This window comes from Panthera onca, chromosome D4 (assembly GCF_046562875.1).
Source record: "Panthera onca isolate mPanOnc1 chromosome D4, mPanOnc1 haplotype 2, whole genome shotgun sequence".
NCBI classification, from domain to species: Eukaryota; Metazoa; Chordata; class Mammalia; order Carnivora; family Felidae; genus Panthera; species Panthera onca.
In genome coordinates, this window is record NC_138351.1 from 44017319 (window position 1) to 44044487 (window position 27169).

At 36.8% G+C, this 27169-nt stretch overlaps 1 protein-coding gene across 6 annotated transcripts in view; it reads left to right on the forward strand.

Moving 5' to 3' along the window:
* Positions 1 to 27169, forward strand: part of ADAMTSL1 (ADAMTS like 1) — an 881240-nt gene that overhangs the window by 528958 nt on the left and 325113 nt on the right. For all 6 annotated transcript variants that reach the window (XM_078436766.2, XM_078436765.2, XM_078436763.2 and 3 more), the window contains one exon: positions 7404 to 7531. In XM_078436766.2, the coding sequence (XP_078292892.2) occupies positions 7404 to 7531 (128 nt within the window). The remainder of the gene's footprint in view (positions 1 to 7403; positions 7532 to 27169) is intronic.

The following is a 27169-nucleotide window of genomic DNA, read 5'->3' on the forward strand; positions in this document are numbered from 1 at the left end:
TAATTTGGGTAAATTCTGGCATACTTCCTGGCACATAGGTACTTAATAAATCCCAGCCAGCATTTTTCCCTCACCAGTAACCCTCCAGGCTTAGGTACAATTAGGTGCCCTCATAGGAATGTGAAAGGGGTGTGCCCATGAGCGCACGTGCACAGTGGAAGAAAGAGGAAGACAGGTACCCAAAAGTCTTTCCGAGGTCTGCATAGCTTTTACACCACGTGAACTGACTTTTCTCCTCGGTAGCAAGGGACAGACTTCATGCAGTGGCCTCTGAAAGACTGTGCACTGTGTCACTGGCAGTTCATCATATCCCCCAGCAGTGCAGCTATGATAAGAACCAGATGATCTGAATTTCCTAAGTAAAGCCAGCAGCAAATATCTGGGAAAGCGCATGCCTCAGTATCCACACGCTCTGCTTTTTAAGAAAGTACATCAAAAAGCTAATGGACTTTTACAAGAGCCCAGTTACAGCTTAATATCTATAAGCTCTCAGATCAGGGAATCACAACCCCTACCATGTAAAGTTGGTGGCAGAACCAGTATTCCAAATTATTAAAGAAGCCAAAGATTAGATAAGATTTAGAGAGACCTGATATGTATAGAGGAGTTAAAAATGGAATCCGCAGATTCATTTCCAAAGCTTGGTACGTGGACAGGATGTTTCCGTGTATAGACTTCTCCATTTTGCATGGGCTCACCACAGAAAAATGGTCCTCTCATCACTGGGGGGGCTGCCCCTCTTTTTAATTTAGAAGGATGTGACATCCATTTGTACAGTCACATGCACAGCTCCAGATGGCTTAAGCTAAATGCTGTCGCAGAGGAGAGGAAAACCAGAGACTCAGGTGACTTTTTGCTGATCTTGAAATAGTAAGAAGGGCTCTTTGCCTCATCCCATAACCCACTTTGCTACATTTGAAGATCTGTTGATTTTGAAAAACACTTCGCTTATAATGTAACTTCATCTGTTATATAACTTTTGTAAACTTAAGTTTACAAAAACCTATCACCCATTTCCTCAGGACCTATTTCCATTTTTATTTAGTTCCATACAGCTTGACCTCTTATTACAATGTTTAGAAAAAAATATTTTCCAAGGCCTCTGTATATATATTAATAGAACTCCAGAGTCTTTAAAATTTTTTTTTAAGTTTATTTATTTTGAGAGAGAGAGAGAGAGAGAGAGAGAGAGAGACAGCATGAGCAGGGGAGGGGCAGAGAGAGAGAGAGAGAGAGAGAGCGAGAGAATTTGAAGCAGGCTCCACACTGTTAGTACGGAGCCCATTGCAGGGCTTGGAATCATGAACTGCGAGATCATGACCTGAGCCAAAACCGAGTCCGGCAGTTGGCCGACTGAGCCACCCAGACATCCTCAGAACTCCAGAGTCTTTTGATTGCTAATTTGTGCTTCACCCTACAACATTGTTCATAAGTCCCTGATAACCTGTCCGGTGAAAAGGCTTCTGGATAAAGTGGTACATAGGTGGTCATTCTAAGGTTCATCTATTAGATGGTGAGATGCAGGGAACTCTTACTTTATGTGATTACTCCAACTGCTTAACTACTTATAGCTTTCAGGTTTAAAGCTGTTCACCTGGGACTTGGTTATTGATCTTAAAGCATTGGCTCTGAAATCAACCACAAAACTATCAGGTGAAAACCACATTTAGGGAAACCAGCAATGATGAGGAAATGACACCATCCTGAGGTTGATGAATTTATGGAAGCTATTCTAATCCTCTTCTAATATTCCTAGGACGTATATGATGATCTGTGGCCACAGCCTGCCTTCCATGCCGTTGTCATTGACTGAGGCTTGGCACCTCTTAACTGGACAGAACAATGGGTGGATGGGCCCGGGGAATCGATTGCTGAATTTTCTTACAAGAAAGTAGTTGATTTAAGAGTCGTCATCAATGTTACATTCAAAGGTCATCATGTGGCATCAAAGATCTAGAAATAGCTAGTCTTTTTCTAAATTGAATAACTCAAGGCAAATACTCAATTTTCAAAATTATAGAACCAAAACTCAGTCCTTTTTTCTCTCAGTGTTCACTGGATTTCTGAAATGTTGGCTCAAAAAAAGTGCTGATTGTCCATTTTAACCCATCCAACAACTACAAAGTAAAATAAGTGCTACAAAAAAGATAGGATTTGTAATGGACTTTTCCCTCAAGTTTAATATCAGACGCAGTATTGACCATTTCGGATAAGTCCACTGGTGAAACACTGGCTTAAATACAGAATTTAGTAGCCATTCTTCAGTTCTCAGTCAATTCATAGTAAATGACCATCATCTCACCTGACACTGTTGCTGCAATTCCCCGAAGTGGGGTCATGGGTAATCCCTTGGTCACTGTGTTTCACAGCATCCATGATCTTGCTCCTGAGATACTGAGATTGAAATACTACACTTATGTGACAGAAATCAAATTGGAAAGCATTGACTGGGGTATATTTTAAATTTTTTTTAACGTTTTATTTATTTTTGAGACAGGGAGAGACAGAGCATGAACGGGGGAGGGTCAGAGAGAGGGAGACACAGAATCTGAAACAGGCTCCAGGCTCTGAGCTGTCAGCACAGAGCCCGACGCGGGGCTCGAACTCATGGACCGCGAGATCATGACCTGAGCCGAAGTTGGATGCTTAACCGACTGAGCCACCCAGGCGCCCCAACTGGGGTATATTTTAAAAGCTTAGAATTTTGGTTTCAGAAGCAATCATCGTTGCTTTTAGGCAACTCATTATCTAGACCTTATTATTTTTGCCTCATTTTCTCTTGCTAGATGCAACTCAAAGCTAACACTTTAAAAACAAAATGCTACTGTGGAGAGGAATGCACATTTCAAAATAAGAGAAAATAAGCTTGAGTCCCATCTGGACCAGGCACAAAAGTTGTTTATACTGAAGGCCTTCTTAAAAACCATAATAAGCAAATGCTGGTAGGTCTTAAATGACCCGAAAGGCATTGCTGAATTGTCATTTCTGGTTATAGATGTAAAAATCTGGCACAGTAAAAGAGGGGGAAAATCACTTTACTGTCTCTAACATTAAACATTGATTCAGTTGACATGAATTATGTTTATTCCACTTGCTAAAAGACACCTTGGAGATGGTTTCAGTTTGAGAAAAAAGGCCCATGACTTGCTTCTGAGTCTGCGTGTGATCTCTTTCAGAGCACTGTGGGCTCTTCCTATGTCTAGTTGTGCTGAAACTTGTAACTTGTGATGAGGTAAGATACAACCTCACTTTAGATGGAGAAGGTACGTGAAAAATACCAAACAACTTTAGCACAGAGTTTGGAACAATTTACTTCTCTAGAAAAACAAATTCTCAACTATATATTATTTCCAAAACAGCTTATCCAGAGAGCAGCCAGAGGGAAACCTCCCAAGGATTTGGCCTTCTGGTGTTCTTATCTCACACGGAAATGGAGTTCACATGTGAATACCGTGTGTGTATTTATTTTTTTCGGTTGTAGTAACTGGATGGTATCATAATTTGTAATCACTCATCTTGCTCTTAATTATTTCATGAATCCTAGCATTTGTGATTTTGCTTTTCATCTCAAACTTATTTAATTTGAATAAAATGAGGGACATGGTATTGTACAAATGTATGTTTGTCACACAAGTCATTACCGCATCCAGCAAATACCATAACTCTCTCAACAGAACTTCTTCCAGTCATACAGAGAAAACTAAAAGGGAGCCAGAAGATGCACAGTAAACTGTTCAAAAATCTGAAGAATGAATTTAATGGGTGTATGGACAATGTATACTTCATTGCCAAAGAGTATTTTTTCCTTCAGTATTTAATTAAGCTCTGGAAACAGAGTGCCCCATATTGCCTTGATTAGAGGTTGATTTTATTAATCCTAAAAACCAGGCTTTGGAGCTCAGTAAATGCTTCCTTTAGAAAGAACATACTTTGGGGTAACCAGTGTGTTTCTGTTACCCATTCTATTCCACATTTTAGAGGAGCCTCTAACTACTGACAGATCATATCACCAGGCAACTGTAATATGGCAGGTGGCTGGAAGGTTCTGCTGTGGGAAAGTCAGAGTTTTCAGGGAGATGATGCCTTAAGAGTCTAGAGTCTCCACTAAACTCAGCAGGAAAACGCACTAGTACCTTCCCAGAGTATCTCCTGTAACCTTTCAGAGTACATCTATGTTTATAAATTATGGTAACAATAAATAGTATCAATAAAAGCAGTTAATGCTTAGTGTATGTATATATTATTGTGATAAAATTTATAAAATTTACCATTTTAATCATGCTTAAGTATACTGTTCAGTGACATGAAGTATATTCACGCCGTTGTACAACCATCACCACAATCCATCTCCAGAAATCTCTTCATTTTCCCGAGCTGGAACTCTGTACTCATTAAAAATAATTGCCCATTCCTCCTGTCCCCCTACCCCTGGCAACCACCATTCTACTTTCTGTCTCTATGGATCTGGCTACTCCACACACCTCATCTAAGTGGAACCACACAATATTTGTCCTTTTGTATCTGCCTTATTTCTCTTAGTATGATATCTTCAGTGTTCGTTCATGTTGTAGCATGGGTCAGAATTTCCATCCCTTTAAGGCTGGATAATATTTTGTTGTGTGTGTACATCACATTCCAGTTATCCATTCATCCACTGATGGACATTTGGGTTGTTACAACCTTACGTGATTTTTATATTTAATTATTTTAATTCTCACAATACTAGTGTTTATTATCCTTATTTTCTGATTACAAGACTGAAGGATAAGGAGGTCACAGCTAAGAAGCTCTGGAGCCAGGCTTCTACTCCAGGTTGAGTAGGTCCTTCAGTCCCTTCTCTTTACTACTATGCTAGCCTGTGCTAGCCCTTTGCAAATGATTTATGAATTTAAATAAAGCTTCCATCACTTATGTAAGCCTTGATACAACACTCTGAGGTGAGGTTTCTGACTTAACTTGTCCAGATTTTAAAAGGCCCAAGGAGGGGCACCTCGATGGCTCAGTCAGTTTGAGCTTCCAACTCTTGATTTCAGTTCAGGTCATGATCACAGAGTTGTGGGATCGAGCCCCAGGTCAGGTTCTGTGCTAAATGTGGAGCCTGCTTAGGATTCTCTCTCTCTCTTCCCTTCTTCCCCTCCTCCCCACTCACATGTGCTCACTCTCTCTCTCTCAAATAAAAAAAAAAAAACTAAAAAAACATTTAAAAGGTCCAAGGAGTCATCAGTGTGACAACAGAGCCCCATAGCAACTGATCTACAAAGAAGCTCATTACTACAAAATAAACAGTTTTCTGAAGGGCTAGAGGATGTTCTCTTCTTTTTCAGGAGCCCCTCTTGTGTGGATCATATAACCTTGGGTATAACTAGGTAGGGCATGAGAAAGTAATTAAAAATAAAAATAATAACAACAGCAACAACAATCTGAGTTATCATTGTAGACCTCATATACACTGGTGACCTCATTTACATTATCTCAATGTCCCACAATGCTTTGTAAGAGGTTACCTTCCTGTTGCCTTCACATCTCAACCTTTCCCAGCATTCCACATCCCCTGTGCTCTCTCTTCAGAGACAAAACTGAAGGTGACATTGTCATATTGTCTAACATGCCTATTTTCTTTCAGGTTTGTTTTTTCCAAATTTAAATTTGAAATTTTAATTTTTTTCGGAAGTATGTCCTTGATTGATATAAGAAGATACCATCTTTTTGTTAATGTTAGTTTATTTTTGAGAGAGAGGTGGGCGGGTACAGAGAGAGAGAGGGAGACAGAGGTTCTGAAGTGGGCTGTGCACTGACAACAGAGAGCCTGATGCAGAGCTCAAACTCAGGAACCGTGAAATCATGACCTGAGCCGAAGTCGGAGGCTTAGCCAACTAAGCCACCCAAGCAGCCCCGAGAAGATACCATCTGTAATGTTTGAATATTGTGTTTGATTTACTCAGTAAAATAATTTGGCCTCAGTTCACATTAGCTATTTGTAGAACTGTTGCTATGGATTGAATTGTGCCCTGCACCGCAGTTCATACATTGAAGTCCTAACCCCCAATGTGATGGTATATGGAGATGAGGCCTTTGGGAGATAATCAGTTTAGATAAGGTCATGAAAGGGGTCTCTCATGATGGGATTCATGTCCTTAGAAGAAGAGATACCAGAGAGCTACTCTGTCTTCTCTCTGTCTGTCCATGCTCATACAAAGTGGAGGTCGTGTGAGCACACAGTAAGAAGGCTGCCTTCTGCAACCCAAGGGAAAAGCTCACACCAGCAGCTACCCATGCTGGCACCCTGTTCTCTGACTTTCAGCTTCTAGAACTATGAGAAAATAAATTTTTGTTTTTTAAGCCACCCAGTCTGGTATTTTGTTATGGCAGCTTAAGCAGACTAATACAACTGTATTATTACGTATATTATTATTAATACAACTGTATTATTATGTATATATGACATTCTCAATTTATCATAATGTAATTATTGGTAATATTTATTAGTGCTTTACTCTGAAACTTATCCTAGGCTAAGTTCATTTAACTTAGCTTCTTCTATAGTGTGTATGTGTGTGTGTGTGTGTGTGTGTGTGTGTGTGCATGTAGTGTCATGGTTATAATATTATCCCCATTTTATAGAAAGGGAAATTTTAGTGTAGGCAGGTGGTAATTTAATTGTTCAGGGACACCTGGTAAAATCCATATCAAACCCAGGCAATTTCTAACTCTAGAGATTATTCTATGAACTATGGCACATATTTTATCTTTGACTCTTATGAGAAATGTGAAGTTCAACATGGAGACCCGCATATACCAATTTTCTATACAGTAGGTACAGATTTCACTAGGAAGCCTTTCAGTAACAAGCAGATCTATTTGTCAAGAGGCAATCCCTGCATTACTGAAGTTACTTCATGCAGTTGTTGTAATTAACAAGTCTGAAATCTGGAAATGATGTTGCTCGATTAAAAAAATTGTCAATTGTATAAAATGTTAAATTTTGGAAGGTAATGCTGATATGCACATTACAAGCTTCTCAGAGCAGAAGCATCTCTGAGAGAAGTTTCTCTGTTTTCACAAAGAGGTAGTAGATGAGTAGACTTATGAACCCAGGGCAAAATCATGACTTCAGTGCAAAATGTGACTTCAATTTAACTTCCCCTCACCCAGATTCCTTATTCTTGCCCCCCTTTCTATTTGCTCCATTATGCAGATCCCTTGTTCCTTTCAGTCATGGCCCAGGGTCTCTAAACTCAAATAGTCCTCTCCCCAAACACATTATTCAACTGGAAAGAATCTAATAAATGTTTTCATCTCCAGCAAGGCTATCATATTCAGACATAAAAAAGGCCCACACTTTAGGACACATGTTTCAGGGTTCACTGGGGACATGATACTGACCATTCTCTTTTTCCTCACAGAGCTCCAGGACAGCACGCTCTGAGGAGGACCGAGATGGCTTGTGGGACGCTTGGGGCCCATGGAGTGAATGCTCACGCACCTGTGGTGGAGGGGCCTCCTACTCTCTGAGACGCTGCCTCAGCAACAAGTAAGTCCTGCATCCCAGATGGTAGGGAGTTTGTAAGGCCCATATGTAGTAGGTTCAATGCATACTTTTGTGGTTGGGGTTATTAAGACCATTTTGTTGCACACAAATCTGGATGGAAGAAAGGTACAAAGAATTAAATATGTGCATCTCCAGCTAGGTTATTTATATACTCTTATATGATAAGTGATATAGAATTTATCTCATTTACAGAGGAAATGTTGTCTATTTTCATATTAGAACTAGAAGGTTGATTTATAAGTAGAAATGGACCATAATATATGGCACTTTTTGGATCCCCTTAAATTTTAGTGACAAGAATAGCAACAATATTAACATTAACAACATATTAAGTTTATGTTGGATTCCAATGTTATCAAGCACTTTGCAAATAAGTGATATATTGGTTTGGGTTTCTTAGATGTCTGGAAGTTTCCTGAGATTATTCAGTTCAATGAATGATGAAGTTTGCATATAAGGAGGTTTGGAAAACAGAAACTTCTTGGGAACCTGGCATGGGAATGAGAGCAGTGGTGAAGGTGGAGAGTGGCTAATGGTTTCTAAGCTGAAAGTAAAGGCCTGAGGCATTAAAATGGCAGTCTACTTCAAATAATAATAAGTAAGAACTGTTTCTTGATCTGTGTGGTCTATGACTAGATTTTTCTTCAAACTATAAAATACAAAGTACAATAGTAATATTTTTAATGAGAGATTTTTATTTGACAGTGAAGAGTGTTACATGTGACAAGTAAGAGGTTTGATCAAAATTACTATATACTATAGAACATGGAACAGAAGAAGAAAATATCTATCTATATATATCTGCTGATTCTTCTAGACTTTTCATAATGAAACAGCACAAAGGGTGAGATACAAGTTCAGAAAAATGTCAGCTTACTCTAATGAGAGAATTTCTTGAAATCAGGGGTTTCAACGTCTTACTCTTTTCTGTGCCCCCCAGTCCCGCACATGGTCTGACAGATAGATTTTCCTTCACTGAATCCATCATAACTAGAGACCATTTTGGTTCCAGGCAGATCCTAATGGAAATGGTGTACCCTGGGAAACCTGGCCAAAGGGCATATCTTGCAAGAAACCGGATTAATTATGTTACTTAGCCATTACGGTGTTTGGTTCTACTCGGAAGATGGAGCTATTGGATGACATCCACTAGCAAGTTTGTTTGTCATCTTTGGAGGCCAGTGTCATAACAAACTAGGTCCCCGAGCTGACCAGAAAAAACTAGACCTTTCATTTTTATGATTCACCTCTTCTCTTAGTCTCAAATATCAAAACCTCCCTACAGGGGCGCCTGGGTGGCGCAGTCGGTTAAGCGTCCGACTTCAGCCAGGTCACGATCTCGCGGTCCGTGAGTTCGAGCCCCGCGTCAGGCTCTGGGCTGATGGCTCGGAGCCTGGAGCCTGTTTCCGATTCTGTGTCTCCCTCTCTCTCTGCCCCTCCCCCGTTCATGCTCTGTCTCTCTCTGTCCCAAAAATAAATAAAAAACGTTGAAAAAAAAAAAAAAAAAAAAAAAAAACCTCCCTACATCTGTACTACATGATACTGCATGGCGATAGCACTGCAAGATATAACTGATAACAAACATACATCAGTAAAGCCAAAATGTACAGATTTGAAATGTTCCTATTATACAGTTTTCTCGAATTACCGTGCTTGACTATGCTATAGAGGTGAGCCAAAGCATGTGTCTCACAAAGCTGGTAAGGAGTGTATGGGAACTTTCATACTGGCTCATTGATGTGAATGCTACATTGTGAGAATCTTGTATGGAGTAAGAGACTGACAAGCAACTTCAGGGATAAGTACAATCACAGGTAGAACTCTGTCATTCGGCAAAGCATCTAATATATTATAATATCATATAACATCAGTTATGTGAAATTCACACTTACCAGTTTAGTCACCTTGTAAATTAAGGCTCCAATTGTTAGGATTTTATTAAGATACTATAGAAGATATCATCTATCATCTACTCATAATGAATTGGAAAAGTAAAATGTAAAATCGAAAATGATAAACATATAGACTATATGTCCCTATTTGACTTTCAAATATTGAAAAAAATACGTTAGGTAAACTAATACTAGGCTGGAGAAGAAGCTAAAACAATGGGGAGAGGGGCAGGACCACCAACCTACCATGAGTGGTTATCTGTGGCCCTCTTGTTCTTTTTTTTTTTAATTTTTTTTAGTGTATATTTATTTTTGAGACAGAGAGGGACAGAGCATGAATGGGGGAGGGTCAGAGAGAGAGGGAGACACAGAATCTGAAGCAGGCTCCAGGCTCTGAGCTGTCAGCACAGAGCCTGACGCGGGGCTTGAACTCACGGACTGTGAGATCATGACCTGAGCCGAAGTCAGACGCTCAACCGACTGAGCCACCCAGGCGCCCCTCTTGTTCATTTTTTAATGGCTAATGAACTTAACGGGTTTTCTCTCATCTCCACTCCACATTTAATGTGGGCACCTTATACTCTTGAGAAAGATCACAGGTTATGAATGTATATGTCCTTAGAGGCCCAACAAGTAACTGGAATGTGTGTTGTAGTCTAACGGTAAGCACTCAAATTCAGCCTAAATGAATCCCATTGACCTGCTGAATTAATTTTCCACACTGATTTTCCAGTCCTGTTCTCACTTTTAGCTCTGATATTTTTAAGTCTGTCAGCTAATAATTACTCTGTTCCAAATATGATAGAACTGTAAAAAGGAGCTAAAATACTCAGATTTTATGGAATAAATGACAACTACTCAACTTCTGGAGTTAATTATGTTCTGTGATGGACGGGGAGACTGGGAAGAGGCTTGGTTAACTTTATGAGTTTGAGAACATCTTCTCTGAGTGATCTTTTGAAGAATGCAGGAAAATAAAAATCAGTGGAGGGAAAGCAGGGTGAAAATATAAATAAGCATTAAGTATAAAACTCATCCTTCTCACTGGCAGTGCTTGGTGCTGGAGAAAATGCCCTGACCCAGGGAGATACTGAGCAGAATCCTTCCTTTGCCTTCTCCCCCATTCTTTTTCTAGGCTCACAGAAAGTAAGCAGTGCTTCATTTTCCCAATTTCTGATATTAGACTATTGATAATTGCCTTTACTTGCAACTCTGGTTTGAGCAATAAGGGAAGGCACCGTATAAACTTTTTTTCTACAACATTTACTAATTTCTGTAAGATTATGTTAGGTTTCATTGAGCAACTCTGATAATACAACTATTGCTAATCTTGCATCACTAAGTCTGCTTTGATTTTTGCATCATAACGTCTGCTCTTATTTTTTTTTTCTAATTAGAAAATGGACTATGCATACTTGTACTTTATGATGGCTCTTCATTTCAGGTGAATTAGACAATGTACCAACTACCTTGAGAAGCTGCTGCTTCTGTCCAGTTCTTCACATCCTCCATTAGATATTCTGAAGTAATATTTTTAACAAATGTGTTTTTCTCATTTATCTAGGATTGTGTGTTGTTTAGTGGAAACTATCCTTCTTCGACCTAAATTACTTAAGCATATAGTTTTAAATTTGATACTAAAGATCTGTCTCTGAGAGTTCTAGCTTTGTCTTCAGCCGGTTAATTTAACTTTTCCCATAAGGAGTTCCAGATGCATAAGGCACTTAAGAATGACTGTGTAACGTCATATGTACCACTGTATTAGGTCTGTGCCAAAATCAAGGTCAAAGAGGTAAACTGCAGTTCATTTGAAATGGCAATGAGTCAGATAGCTGGATGCTCTTAAGTGTGGTGTCAACCTTTATATTGATGCCTGAAGAAGACTTAAAGGTCTTTTGTGACATTTTTTATCTTCTGCAAGGCCAATTAATCTCCAGACTAATAAATAGTATGGATTAATAGATTAATACATTAAGAGTAAGAATATTTTGTTAAATCCCAACTGATTAAATGAAGGGCTTGTCATACCTATATGTAATCAAGTAGCAAAAATAATAACAAAAAATTTTTTTCAAAAGCCTTACTTATAAAGGATGAAAGCATTTTTTAAAGTTAATAAATTTTGCATTGAATTCTTTAGTTGAATAGAATTTTTTGGAGCTGAATAAAATTACTAGATGAACAAGACATAAAATCATCACACTGTGGAGGTGCCTAAAAAAAGATTATATTGTTCCAAAGGAATGTGGCTGCCAGAATGTTGTCAATATAAATACAGAAAAATTAAAATAAACATCCTCAAGGAGTCTTATCTCACAGTAATTGGAAAGATCATTCAAACTTGTCATTTCATAATAATTGTGCTAAGTGAAATTAAGCTAACTCTTCAGATTTTTTAATTGCAAACACAGTTTTTCTCCCATAAAAATATTGATACTACAGCAATATAAGCTTTAGTTAGCAAGTAATTTCTACGCCATATAATAATAAATACCAAAAGAAAAATTTTAACATTAAGATTTGACTTCTTAAACAAATATTTTTTCCCTTTAAAGTCATTTCATCTTTATCAAAACATCCAATTAAGTTTCATAGGACCTGTTTTAAGATATTTTAGAACTTTCAGCTAAAGTGAACCCCAAAGCAAGATTTATCTGTTATTCTTCATCTGGTGTTATATGTTATCAGTCTTGTTTTCATTGGAAATGCTTGAGTTTTTGTTTAAAAGAAAGATATACAAGTTCAGAATGGGTCTGACTACTCTGTCATTTATATGAGGAAGTCTTTTCATTGTGTTAGGAAAGATTTCACATTTTAGGATGTTTAAGAGTTTGTGGTTGCCTTCCTTTTACTTTCTGGGTTAAAGCCTAGTCTAAATGTGTTACCAGGACTTCTAATAGTCCAGGTCATATATCTTAGAGGGATGTGGTCCTCCCCTGCACCCCTAAGCTCTGATCTCCTTTCGGGAGGAGAGTAAGTCGAAAGACTGAATGTTTGGAACCGTTTTATCCCATAACCCTGTTTATTAGAATAAAAAATGGTTGGAAATGTGTTTGGTGTCCATAACCTTTACTAGCCATGCTGGGAATTTATAATTCTTGGCTGTCTTTTTCTGTTTATTTAAAAATTCTTTATTTGGCTAGTTCAATAGCCCTTGTGAAGTCATTATTTCTTTTCAATTTTCTTTTTTTTATTTAAACTGCTTTATAGGGATATCTTTGACATGTAAAAACTACATATATTTAAGGTATACAACTTACTGTTTCAATGTATTTATATATTGTGGAAGGATCACTACCATGAAGCTAAATAATTTATCCAACTATATCCAATATAGTTACATATTGTGTATATGTACATAGTTACATAGTGCATATGTGTTGAGAAGATTTAAGAGATACCCTGTTTCAACTTTCAAGCATACAATACAGTATTGTTAACTATCATCACCATACTGTACATTAGATTTCCCAAAGTGATTCATCTTGCATAACAGAAACTTTGTACCCTTTAACTAACATCTCCTCATTTTCCCTTCTCTCCTGCTCCTGGCAAAACACCATTATACTTACTCTCTGCTTTTATGACTTTAACTATTTTAGATTCCACTTATAAGTGAGATCATTCAGTGTTTGTCTTTTTTTGTCTGGCTTATTTCACTTAGCATAATGTCCACCAGATTCTTCCATGATGTCACAAATGGCAGGACTTCCTTCTTGTTAAGACTAAATAATATTCCATTGTATGTATATACCACATTTTCTTCACCCATCCCTCTGCCAGTGGACATTTAGATGGTTCCCATGTCTTCACTATTATGAATAATGCTGCAGTGAAAATGGGTGCAGATATCTTTTCAAATTCCAGATTTCATATCCTTTGGATATATATACTCAGAAGTGATATTGCTAGATCATATAGTAGTTATATTTTTAATTTTTTGAGGACCCTCCATACTGTTATATAATAGTTTTACCATTTTCTGTTCCTACCAACAGTGTACAAAGGTTCCCTTTTCTTTATGTCCTTGCCAACACTTGTTACTTTTGTCTTTTTGATAATAGCCATTCTAACAGGTATGAGCAGATATCTCATTATGGTTTTGATTTTCACTTCCCTGATGATTGGTGATGTTGGGCACCTTTTCATGTACCTGTTGTCCATTTGTATTTCTTCTTTTAAGAAATGTCAATTCAGGTTTGTTGCCCATTTTTTGATTGGATTATTTGTTTTTTCACAATTGTGTTGTAAGAGTCTCTAATATATTTTAGATATTAACCCTTTATCAGATATATGGTTTGCAAGTAACTTCTCCAATCCAAGGCAATTAATAGATTGCCTTTTAACTTTGTTGATCATTTCCTTTGGTGTACAGAAGCTTTTTAGTTTCATCTAGTCCCACTTACCTATTTTTGCTTTTGTTATAGGCAGTTTTGGTGTCATGATCAAAAATCGTTGCCAACACCAATGTCAAAAGTTTTTTCCCTCTTTTCTTTTAGAAATTTTATCGTTCCAGGTCTTATAGTTAAGTCTTTCATCCATTTTGAGTTAGTTTTTTTTTTTTTTTTTTAATTCACCGTGAGAATAAGGGTCCAATTTTATTCTTGTGCATGTAGATAACCAGTTTTCCTAATGCCATTTATTGAAGAGAGTATCTTTTCACTATCATTGTGAGTTCACCATTGTGGCACTCTTGTCAAAGATTGGTTGACTATATATGTGTGGGTATATTTCTGAGCTCCTTGTTTTGTTCTCTTGGTCTAAATGTCTGTTTTTATGCAGTACTATAATGGTTTGATTACTATAACTTTGCAGTATAGTTTGAATCAGGAAGTGTGATGCCTCTAGCTTTGTTCTTCTGCCTCAGGATTTCATTGGCTATTTGGGATCTTTTGAAGTTCCACATAAATTTTAGGATTGTTTCTCTATTTATGTAAAGGATGCCATTGGGATTTTGATATGGAGTGTGTTGAATCTGTAGACCAGTTTGGGTACTATGGACATTTTAACAATATTAATTCTTCCAATCTGTGAGCAAGGGTTATCTTTCCATTTATCTATGTCTTCTTTAATTTCCTTCATCATTGTTTTATAGTTTTCAGGGTATAGGTCTTTCACCTAATTGGTTAAGTTTATTCCTAAGCATTTTATTATTTTTGATGCAGTTGTAAGTGGGATTTACTTAATTTCATTTTCAGATGGTTTGTTGTTAATGTGTAGAAAAGCCACCAATTTTTATATGTTGATTTTGTATCCTGAAACTTTGCTGAATTCATTTATTAGTTCTAACAGTTTGTTGTTGTTGAATCTTTAAATTTTTCTACATATATGATCATGTCATCTGCAAAGATGATTTTATTCTTTTCCAATTTAATTTGGATGCCTTTTATTTCTTGTCTAATTGCTTTGACTAGAACTTTTGGTACTGTGTTAAATAGAAGTAATGAGAACGAGTATTCTTGCTTACATTGGATCTTAAAGGAAAAGTTTTCAGTTTTTCCCCATTGATTATGATGTTAGCTGTGGTTATTCAAATATGACCTTCATTGCATTGAGGTAAGTTCTTTTTATACCTATTTTTAATGGTGTTTTTTAAATCATGAACAGATATTGAATTTTTTTTACACTCCTTTTCCTGCATCTGTTGAGCTTATCATGTGGTCTTTATCTTTCATTCTGTCAATGTGATATATGACTTTGATTGATTTGCATATGCTGTACCACCCTTACACCTCACAGATAAGTCCTACTTGGTCATAGGTACAGTGCTTTTAATGTGCTATTGAATCCAGTTGGGTAGAATTGTATTGATGATTTTTGCAACCATGTTCATTAGGGATATTGGCCTATAGTTTTCTTTTCTTACAGTTTATTTGTTTGTCTGGCTGTGGTTTCAGAGCAATATTGGCCTTATAAGATTCATTTGGAAGTGTTCTCTCTCCTACTTTTTGGAAGACTTTAAGAAGGATTGGTATTACTATTTTTTAAATGTTTAGTAAAATTCACCAGTGAAACCGTTAGGTCCTGGCTTTTCTTTCTTGGGAGGTATTTGATTATTGATTCAATTTTCTTATTTGTTACTGGTCTGAACTAGAAAAAGAACAAAACAAGCCCGCAGTTATCCTGAAAAAAAGAAGATAATAAAGATTAGAAAAAAAATGGATCAAATAGAGGTTAGGAAAACAATAGAAAAAATTCAACTAAACTAAGAGTTGTTTTTTTGTTTTTTTTTTTTTTTTTTGAAAAGATAAGATCAACAAATGCTTGGCTAGACTAAGAAAAAAAGAGAAAAGATGAAAATAAAACCAGAAATAAACAAGAAGACATTATAATAAATGCCTCAGAAATCAAAAGGACCATAAGGAACTATTATGAACAATTATACCAATAAATTGGGTAACCTAGAAGAAATGAGTAAATTCTAAGAAACATATAACCTTCTAAGGGTGAATCTCCTCAATTTTCATTCATTCATTAAATAAATATACACTGAATATCTATCATGTATCAGGCAAGTTGCTAGGTATAACTAAGGATAAAAGACCCAGGAGTCAAGCATCTGCTTTGGGGAATTTAACAAATTATTAAGTTTTTGCTGATTATACTGAATTTCTACTAATTGTAGTTATATAATATTTTAAGAAGAGAATTTCCTCCCAGTTATGTAAATAGGTAATATATATGTAGCAATGGTTCTTAATCTTAGCTGTACTTTAGAATCACCTGTATATATATATATATATATATATATACACTGAAAGCCAATTAAATACAAATCTCTAGAGCTGGAACTCTGATATCAATACATCTTTCAAAAGCTCACCAAATGATTTTAATGTATAACCAGTGTTAAAACTGCTGTTGTATTCACTGTTGACAATAGCCAAAGTATGGGAGGAGCCCAAATGTCCATTGACGAATGAATGGATAAAGAAGATGTGGTACAATGGAATATTACTAGGCAATCAAAAAGAATGAAATCTTGCCATTTGCAAGTACATGGAGGGAACTAGAGGGTATTATGCTCAGCGAAGTTAGTCAGAGAAAGACAAATATGTGACTTCACCCATATGATAAAGGGAAGATACAAAATAGATGAACATAAGGGAAGCAAAAATAATATAAAAACAGGGAGGGGACAAAACATAAGAGCCTCTTAAATATAGAGAACAAACTGAAGGTTACTGGAGGGGTTGTGGGAGGGGGGATGGGCTAAATGGGTAAGAAGCATTAAGGAAGACCCTTTTTGGGATGAGCACTGGGTGTTATACATAGGGAATGTGTCACTGGAATCTACTCCTGAAATCATTATTGCACTATATCCTAACTAACTTGGATGTAAATTTAAAAATAAATTTAAAATACCCTGCTGCTCTATTAAAGGAGATGATAGTGGAATGATTCAGTTCCCTGGGATTTTTTGGAAGTTAGGGTAATGAATAAAAGAAGGAATTTTCTGGTAAAAAGATTCGTTTATGTTTAAATTCCTCACTCAGGTTTCTGTGAAATGACCCAATCTACAGCATTGGAGGAAAGCCCTGGGCACCAGCATGTCAGGATGTAAAAGTGGTGATTGTCCCCGTACTATTGTGAGCTAAAGGAATAACTTTTCTGAGTGGTTATACAGTTGTCAGTATAGCTAAGGTCAGCCTTGCCCAGATTGACAAATGGACTAAGTGATTTCTGAAGTTTTCTTCCATTCCATTATTAAGCTTACAAGTATGACCCTTTAAAATGCCTCCAGGTTGTTAGTGAATGACTAAGTTAATGCCCCGAGCCTGGGATATTTTATGCAAATTCTCTGGGATCCACCTGCCTTCAAATTCATTAAATTTCTTATCCGTTGAGTGGAGTTTATCTTTCTACCTTCAATTCCACATTTATCATTATGCGGAAAGAAAGGTTTCCTAATAGTACTTGAGGTCTTTAATTTTTCTTATATTTTCTTAAATTTCTTATCCATTGAGCGGAGTTTAACTTTCTACCTTCAATTCCGCATTTATCATTATGCGGAAAGAAATGCTTCCTAATAGTACTTGAGGTCTTTTATTTCTCTGTTTGGGTCCAATTTGTGCAACAGAAAAGAGGAGTTTATCTAACCCTAACTGTTTTTGCTTAGTTTCAACCACTAGGGGAGAGGGAGGTGGTGGGAAGGAAGGAGGAAGGAGGGAATGATAAAGGAGAAGAGAAAGAGATTAAGAGAAATTAAAGGGACACCAGATATTAACAGCTAAAGACAAGGGATACCAGAATTACATACATTGGGGGAAGGATGCTTTACGTGGAGACAGAAAGAATAAGTATAGAATGTTAAGTAACATCATAGTCATGTGTGACCATCAACTGAAACCCATAACTACATATGTCAACCTTAAATAGCTGCATAACCAATCCCTACCTCTGGGTTTTGGGGTAGGACTCACAGGTCAAGATTGGGATCTTTTCCTAGTGAGAGAGTCACATGTTTGGGAGCCTGGCTCTCATAACAGTGCGTTTCACTGTCTCTGAGAGAGTCTTTAACCTATTTTGTGGACTATCCCTTTTATTTATTTATTTTTTTATCAAACTACTAATTTTGAATCTTGGTCCCATTATTTTCTAGCCAGGTGACACTGCACTGGGTTTTTAGTTTTTCTGGGATTCAATTTGTCGCATCTATGATGTCAAGTGGGCAGTTCCTGGAACAGAATAGGTGTTCAATAAATATTTATATTCAGTGAATGTCTAAGGTGCCCTTCAACTCTAAAATTGAATGTGTGACCCCTAGACAGAGAGCTTTTCTCCGCCACATGTGCAGTCAAAACCCATTTTGCTGCCAGATAGGAAGAGGAACAAAAGCTGCTCTTAATATGAATGGTTTTAAAGAAAAATGTTGTTATTCTCCAGGCCCCCATCTTACAACGGACATCTGGGTGATATGGGCGGATTGAAGAACTTTTGTCTCTAGCCAAAATAATTCATAAATTCCCAGCTCCAGGGTTGTATCGGGTGAGGTTGTGAGAGTCCTAGAGTTTCATAATATACATTTTCCTCATGGGGAAGATGGAAAAGTTGGACTTGATGTTGCTAAAACACATTTGTTTTTATTCTCATTCTTTGCCTCTTTTGGCTACTGAGCAAATGTAAGATCATTTGCAAACCTTATGGCATGTGTGTATGTATAATAAAGTGCATGTCCTTCCTGCTAGCGGATCTCAAGCCAAGGGCAGCAATCCCCCTGCCCCACACCCCAGCATATTTCAGAGGGAGCAAATGCATCGCAGTGACAAATACAACTTAGAATAAATATGTGGAAATAAACATGTCTGTAAAAAAATGCAGTTTCTTTCCTCTGGTAGCTATTTCATTTCCTTTTATGCTTTTCACCTTCACTTTATTATAGAAAGATTTTAATCAGGTTTCAGGGTTCACAACTTAGAGCAAATATTAGACCAAAAGTTCTTCATGGCCTGAAATTATTCTGTTAGCATTTCCTTCTGTTCTACGCCTTCTCTTTAACTTTGACCCACCCACCCTTCCTTCACTCCTGTCTTCCCTCCCTCCTTCCTTCCTTCTTTTCTCTTCTCAAGAAATGCTTATGGAGTACTAACCATAAACGAGGCACTTCACTAGGCACTGGGGCTCAGAGATCAAAACATAGACTGCAGGGGAGAAAAGCAAATAAAAGAAATCAAAAATAGGTTTTTTAAAAGTGAAAACAGTCCTGGCCAGCTACAGGACTGTCCTGATCCTTTAAAATACTGACCACATTGTTGTCTCTCTGCCTCTTGTTCTAATGAGCTTCTTACCTTCAATGTTCCTCCACACCCATGCCCAGCAAGTAAAATTCATCACACACTCAGCAGTGGTCTTCAGCCTCATTTTGATATACTTATAAGTCATTTCTCTTCACACCACTTTGAATTACCTTTACACAGACTGGCATGTGTTATGGTTTCTTGTATGGCACTGTATCCCCAATACTATCATCTAGGAGCACAGGTTTTATCTTTCTTGTTTTATATTTTACTGCCACGCACATAGTAGGTGTTCAGTTCAGTGTTGGATGAATTTGCTGAATAGAATATTAGGGCCAGGAACCTACTGTAGGACTGTTTCTTGAGTAACCCTTTCTCCCATCACATTCTTGGGATACTTATGGCCCATATGGGACATTCTACCTAAGATATTGCCTTCTTAAGTACTTTCTTCTCACCAGCTTGTCCCTTTGTCCAGTTTCTTTTGTATTTAGTATCCAGACCATGCCCATTAGTAGTTGACTATGCATTATACTGTTGTGTGTTTTACGTGGATGGATGTAGATTGTTTTCCAACTAAATTATAACTTTGAAAGGATCAAAAAAGGCCATCATTTTTCTATCTTTCACAGTTCCTTGCATAGTACTGGTTCAGACTTGATGCTCAATAAATGTGTTAAGTGACTATAAATCTGAAAGCATTATACAAAAACTTGCTAACCAGAAATCCTGCACGGGGGCTCATTTTCACTGTGAGACTGCTTATTGTACATTTTCCTCATTAGATTTTCTGAACAGTATGCTTGGAGCAGTTTCTGGCTTCATTAGAAGTTGGGCATGATCATTATGGTTTATATTGTCATTGTTCTTGCTTTTTTCTTTGTTGATTGCATGGGCATACTCCTCATTTTCATAACCTCAGCCCATATTTGTGAGAACTCAATGCTTTGTTGTAACATGTCAGTCTTTGAAGAACAGACAGAGATATGTAAAATCATACTTGTTTGGGGAAAAAAATTGGCAGTGATTTTTCTGGTTGTAATTTAGAACATACCAAACACTCATAATAGCAAATAAACCGATTTGACACTCACAAGACAAACTCCCAAATTCAGTCTATAATATCCTCATGTGGGTCTACATTTTAATTTAACAGCTCTGTAGCTGCTTAGCCGCTGCTAGAGAATCTGTAACAGAGAAGACTTCCTTAGTTCCCTATGGTAGAGAGAAGATCAAACAACCAGAGGGCATGTCTTCTCAGAACGTTTTCCCCAAACCTACATCATTTCCATTCATAGTGAATTTGTTCTCTACATGAAGTTTTAGTAACCCTCTCTGTATACATAAACCAGGGTCTCCAAGCTGGCACAGCATTCAGAATGTTTTTATAATGAGAGATTAGTATAGAGAAGAAGTGTTGAATTATAAAACTAAGGTTACAAAAATATGTTACCTATGCCAAAGAAACACTTTTAAGCCAAGGCGTCGATTTATGGCACTGTTTTAAAATTTGGGCCTCCGCTACCCCCTAGTCTGTTTAAAATTGCTTTGAAAATTCAGGTTTTAGGCCAACTGTTCTTTTGGCTCCTTTGGCCGCATTAGAGCCTCTGGCAGATTGAGAAGAACTAGTGTGACACCAGGGCTTTGTCTGTTCCCAGCCAGCTCACCTACTGATGGATGATGCTTGGCAGCATGCCTCCTTGTTGTTTGTTGTATTATTACGACAGAAAGCATTTTCAAAAGCTACATTTATCAAGTTGTCATAATAGTTTGGCTTGTATATCTATCTACTCAGAAAAAAAAAATAAATCTCTCTCTTAGCACTAATCTGTTGGAGCCACATGATGCATCATGTGCAGAAGAGGCAGTGCAAAACGAAAAGGCCATTCTGCATGAGATTCAGGGACCTTTCAACTAAATGATTAAAGGCAGAGGTATTTTTTTATGTATGCATTTGAAAGTCCCAGAGCACCAAAGACCTGTCCCCGCCTTGTTTCAAGGGTACTTTTCCATGGGTGGTTGTGTTTGTTGCAGATGCCTTATTCCTAGAATTTTGGAGGGAAAACACTGAAATTTGCCACAAAGAAGGTCAAAGACACTCTTAATGTTTAAGATGGATTTTTCATTGGCAGGTATCACCAGATTAAACATCACTTGTTGTGGAGAACCTTATAAGCAAGATAGGTGGTTGTCTGGGAGCTCAAGACTGTTTGAAGCTGGGATTCAGAATCTTTATCCAGAGAAAACATATACTCAGAAAATGTTTGTTTAAAATACTTCAAACCTATTAATGTTAATAAAGCATTCACTAGGTATGCATACTAGAACATCTTCAATTATTCCGAAATATAGTATATAATGAATATACAATATAAACATGGTTATCTGTAGATATGTTTTTATTGAGATATATCGACATAGAACATCATACAAATTAAAGGTATACAATATATTGATTTGTTGTTTTTTCCTCACTTTTCCCACCCCTTCCCTTTGTTAATCATCAGCTCATTCTCTATATTTATAGGTCTGATTCTACTTTTTGTTTTTTCATTCCATTGTTTAGCTTTTTAGATTCCACATATAAGTGAAATCGTATGGTATTTGCCCTTCTCAGTCTGACTTATTTTTCATAACATAATACCTTCTAGGTCCATCCACGTTCCAGATGGCAAGATCTCATCCTTTGTTATGACTGTGTAATATTCTATCGTGTGTGTGTGTGTGTGTGTGTGTGTGTGTGTGTATCACATCTTCTTTATCCATTCACCTATCATTGGACACTTAGGCTGCTTCTGTATCTTGGTTATTATCAATAATGCTGCAATAAACATAGGGAGACATGTCTTTTTGATATAGTGTTTTCATTTTCTTTGGGTAAATACCTAGTAGTGGAATTACTGGATCATTTAGTAGTTCTATTTTTTAGTATTTTGAGGAAACTTCCTACTGTTTTTTACAGTGGCTGTACCAATTTACATTTCCCACTAACAGTGTACAAGCGTCCTTTTTTCTCCACATTCTCACCAATACTTGTTATTTTTTGTCTTTTTTATTTTAGTTATTATGATGGTTGTGAGGTGATATCTCACCGTGGTTTTGATTTGCATTTCCCTGAAAATCTTTTCATGTGGGGCGCCTGGGTGGCTCAGTCGGTTAAGCGGCCGACTTCAGCTCAGGTCACGATCTCGCGGTCCATGAGTTCGAGCCCTGCGTCGGGCTCTGGGCTGATGGCTCAGAGCCTGGAGCCTACTTCCAAGATTCTGTGTCTCCCTCTCTCTCTGCCCCTCCCCCATTCATGCTCTGTCTCTCTCTGTCTCAAAAATAAATAAAACGTTAAAAAAATTAAAAAAAAAAGAGAAAATCTTTTCATGTATCTCTTCTGTTGGCCATTTATATGTCTTCTTTGGAAAATGTCTATTCAGGTCCTCTGCCCATGTTTTACTCAGATTTTTGGGGGGTTTTCTTTCTTTCTTTCTTTCTTTGTTTTTTTTTTTTTTTTTTTTTGCTTTCTTGCTTTCTTGCTTTTGGTGTTTAGTTGTATAAATTCATCATATATTTTTGATATTAACTCTTTATCAGATATATCATAAAAATTTTAAGGAATAAAACAAATTGATTGATTTGATGCATCTATACATTGCAATATGATACCACTTTCTGTTAGTTTACACCTCTAACATGTGCCCTAGTTATCATTTCTTTTCTGTGGTGGGAACAATTAAAATCTCTCTTAGAAACTTTGAAGTTTACGATAGTGTTTTTGTCTATAATTGCTATACTGTGTATTAGATTTCCAGGACTTATTTATCGACTAATTACAAGTTTGTACACTTAAATAACATCTCCCCAATTCCTCCACCTCCAAGTCTCTGATAACTACCATTCTACTTTGTTTTTATGTAGATATTTTTTAAAGTTTATTTATTTATTTTGAGAGAGAGAGAGAGAGAGAGAGAGATGGGAGAGGGGGCAGAGAGAGAGGGAAAGAGAGAATCCCAAACAAGCTCCATGCTGTCAATGCAAAGCCCAATGAGGGGTCTCAAAATCACAAACCGTGAGATCATGACCTGAGCTGAAATCAAGAGTCCGACACTTAACCGACTGAGCCACCAGGCACCCCTGTAGATATTTTTTGAAGAAGGTGCTGAACTGACTCCTCTTGCTGGGACCAAGCACCTACAAATAAAGTTTCCACATCAACAAGGCTCATTTTTATTGTCATGAAAAACACTCTAAATAAGAATTAAATAATAATTATATAAACATGGAATAAAATGCATAGAATTATAGAATTGCTTTTTTTTTACTGCTTATTTATTTTTGAGACAGAGAGAGAGAGAGCATGAACAGGGGAGGGTCAGAGAATGAGGGAGACACAGAATCTGAAACAGGCTCCAGGTTCTGAGCTGTCAGCACAGAACCCGACGCAAGGCTCAAACCCACGGACCGTGAGATCATGACCTGAGCCAAAGTCAGACGCTTAACCGACTGAGCCACCCAGGCACCCCTAGAATTGCTTTTTTAAGCAAAAGAGTGTAACAGAGCTAAAGGAAGGACAACGTGGAACTTAGGAAGCCCACTATGGTGGCCAGTCCTCTAATTTTCTCCCCCATGCCAGGCAAGATCCCCACCAACCACCGATGATGCACAGACTCCAGTTCTAGATCGTAGGTTTTTAGCATCCATTTTGACCCATGGATGAGGACAGTGAGCTTCTGAGGACAGCAGGGTCCAGAGGTTCACGTAACTTCCTTTTTAATGGCAAGTTGATTGGTATCAAGTGTTATTTCCTGAAAGAACCTCTTACACTAATGTGTCTGTGGAAAATGAAAAGCAGCCCAACAGTGCATTTATACTTGGTCCTCTTAAGTGTTCTCAGAATTTGTTATTCCTCTTGAGGTCTTTGTAAAAAGTCCCTGAAATATAGAAGTGCTTTCACTGGCTTCTTGGGGACATCCTTCCACAAGATAGCTCCAGTGAATACTGAAATGCTCAAATTGAAGCAAGAGAGGAAAACCGTGCACCAATAGTACATGACGTTGTGTTTTCAGCTGTAAATCTGCTTGTCTTGTCTAATCTATACTCACTTTAGGATCCAAAATCTAAAGGACCCAGAGTCTTTCTGTCAGCTTGAATTGTTGATATGGTTTATACCTGTTCTCTTGTGAAGAGCTCATGGTTTCCTTTTGAATAATTAAAAAAAAGAGAGAGACATAAGGAGATGAATGCTCATATTTTAAAATTCTTTGCCCATGAGTCCGTATTTGAAAGACAAGAGGTATTCCAAGAAATACAGTAACCTGTTTTTACTGAACATCACTCTGCTTTTTCAAAATCAAAGGCAAAGCTTCCTGAGTGGTTGTCCTTAAGAACTATGGAGTCTTAAATACACAGTTACCACATTTTCCTAAAACTTGTTCACTGACACCAAGAATGAGTCTCGTTATGTCTCCAGAAGAATCTGTTTGCCTAGGGAGGAAAATGAGGAGAACCTTGAGGTAAAAATTGATGTTTTGCCCAATTTTTTAATTCTTAATGAGAGATAAGTTGAATATGCCTCCCTCTTTTAAGGACTTAAATTATGTAAGTGGGAGGGTGGGGAAGTGGGGAACCAACAAATTGCTAACGCCTGGAAAGAGAACTTTTAATTTTCCATGGTAATTCATTTCTTCTATGGTTGTTAAATTATGGCAATTGAAACTAAGATATTATCAGGGTTTTAAGAACTGGAAGAGTTTGGATGGCTTGTTATGTGTTAATGAGAAACCAAAAAAGTGTGCCTTAAGCTTACACTAATCTCATTATAAGTGAGTTAAAATCTGAATAATTCACAAATACTAGCTTGTGATTGAGGTGATTACCATTTTTTACAGAAGGAATTAAGTCAAAATTAATAAATGACTAGCTAGGAGTGAAATGCTTAAATGAATAAATAAGGAATTGTGTGTACAAATTCAGTTTGGAATATATTTGAATATTTATATTTTGTTCCTTCATATTTGAACCAGTTCTGAGTCCTTAATTGGGACCGTCCTTAGCTCACTAAACACAGTCCTGAAAACATTCTATTGTTTGCAATGAGAAAATGCATTTACTTAAAAATCTCTGTTATCAGTGGCCTATAACTTGCTTTGGAACCCATTTTGGATTGAAATTTCTGTTTGTTTTCATTCCCAGGGGTGAATTTTATTTTGTTTAAATGTGAAAGAAACCATTTGGCTGTTTTACACCAATGAACTGTTAAGAAAGGAAGAAAATATTCTTTACTGCATGATGCTCAAATGAGGCTTTTGTGCCCAGATAAATGCTTCGGATGAAGAAATTCATACTTGGCACAAATTAAATCCTTATGGTGGAATAGTCACTTCATTAACTTAAATAAAATTTATATGCAGGTATAATAAGTTTGAACTTTTAAAAAGCATAAGTTTCTCTGCATTGAAGTTCTTTCATGTTACATTTTATAGAGGAGTGTGGTTTTCTTGGAGATGTTCCCGATATACGATGTGTGTCTAGGTATCCTTTACTTACTAGAAGTGAATTTACCAGAACTGAAGAGTAGCTCATAAATTGATATGGTAACAATAAGGTGCATTTAATCCCCAGACCAACACTATGCTTGGTTTCTCACATTTAATCTAGTATTAATATTTTACACATCTTAAGCATATCTTGTTCCTTTTTTTTTTTTTAATTGTCTTAGACAAATCTGAGTTCCAATCCCTGGCTCTTTCTTTCCTGTGGATATTTCATTAAGCCTCCTAATCTCTATTAGCCTCAATCTTCTCATCTATTAAATGGGAGTAATAAAACCTTTCAAAGTTGTTGGAAGCTTATTGATAATGTACACAGAATATGTAACCCTGGACCAAATACCTATAGAAGGCACTCAGTATATCATGGAGGCTAGAATTACATTTGTTACCCACAATCTGATAATGACTTTCAATAATGAGGACATTTCCAAAATCCAGCATTACCACTTTAATGTCATATTTCAGTTGATTAAATGAAATAAGCTTTCAGTAAATAAGTAATACTATTTAGTAAAGGGAAGGCTTAATCCAGGGAAACAAATTATGTGTAAATCAATACAAGGTGTTTGACAATTATAGGATATTCTTTGGAAATTGCAGCAAATGTTTTTGTGTTGTTTTTTTTTTTTTGCTAAATAAGGATTTAAATCAATGTTTGATATTATGTGCTCACATCTATCTTTCAAGGATGCTTTTAAAATGTGTGTTCATAATTAAAAATATATGGGGAAAGGCTCATTTACGTTATTGAAGCAGGTATTTTTCTGCCTTTGTTTTGTTTTGGTTTGGTTTGGTTTTTAGAAAATGATATCTCTATAATAATCCTTTGGCATTTGAATAGAGCTTTTGTAAATTATCTCAGTTAGTGATCACAACTTTGTGCCCAACCATTCCAATATACATTTGACAGATGAGAAGGGTAAGACCCTGAGAAGGCAACAGGCTTATGCAAGGAGAAAAACAAGTTTACGACCTACATCCTCAAACTCCTAATTTAGTATTGTTTTCATTATTCCTTCAGGGAGATAAGGTTGGGAAAAGAAAATAAAAAGAGGTGAAAAACATAGAACTTTAAGGTCTTAATGATTAACACCAGAGTTCACTTTTTTAAAGCGAGAAGTCATCATTGTATCTTCTTGTTTTTAAAACATTCAGTGGCTCCTCTTTGTCTATTGCCAAGTTCAAAATTAGAAGGTATTTGTCTCATCTGTGATTCCCCACATAAATCCCAAGCTCCAGCAAAATAAAACCATATCTTTTTATACCTCTGTGCCTTTCCTGTGGTTCCCTTTATATATATATATCCTTAACCCTCTTTCAAGATCTATTATGTTTTTATTTCTGTTACACAATTAATTTACCAAATGTTTATATAATGTGCCAGGCACTGTTAGAAGTGCTCCACAAATATTAAGTCAGTTAATCCCCATGATAATTCCAGGAAATGAGTAA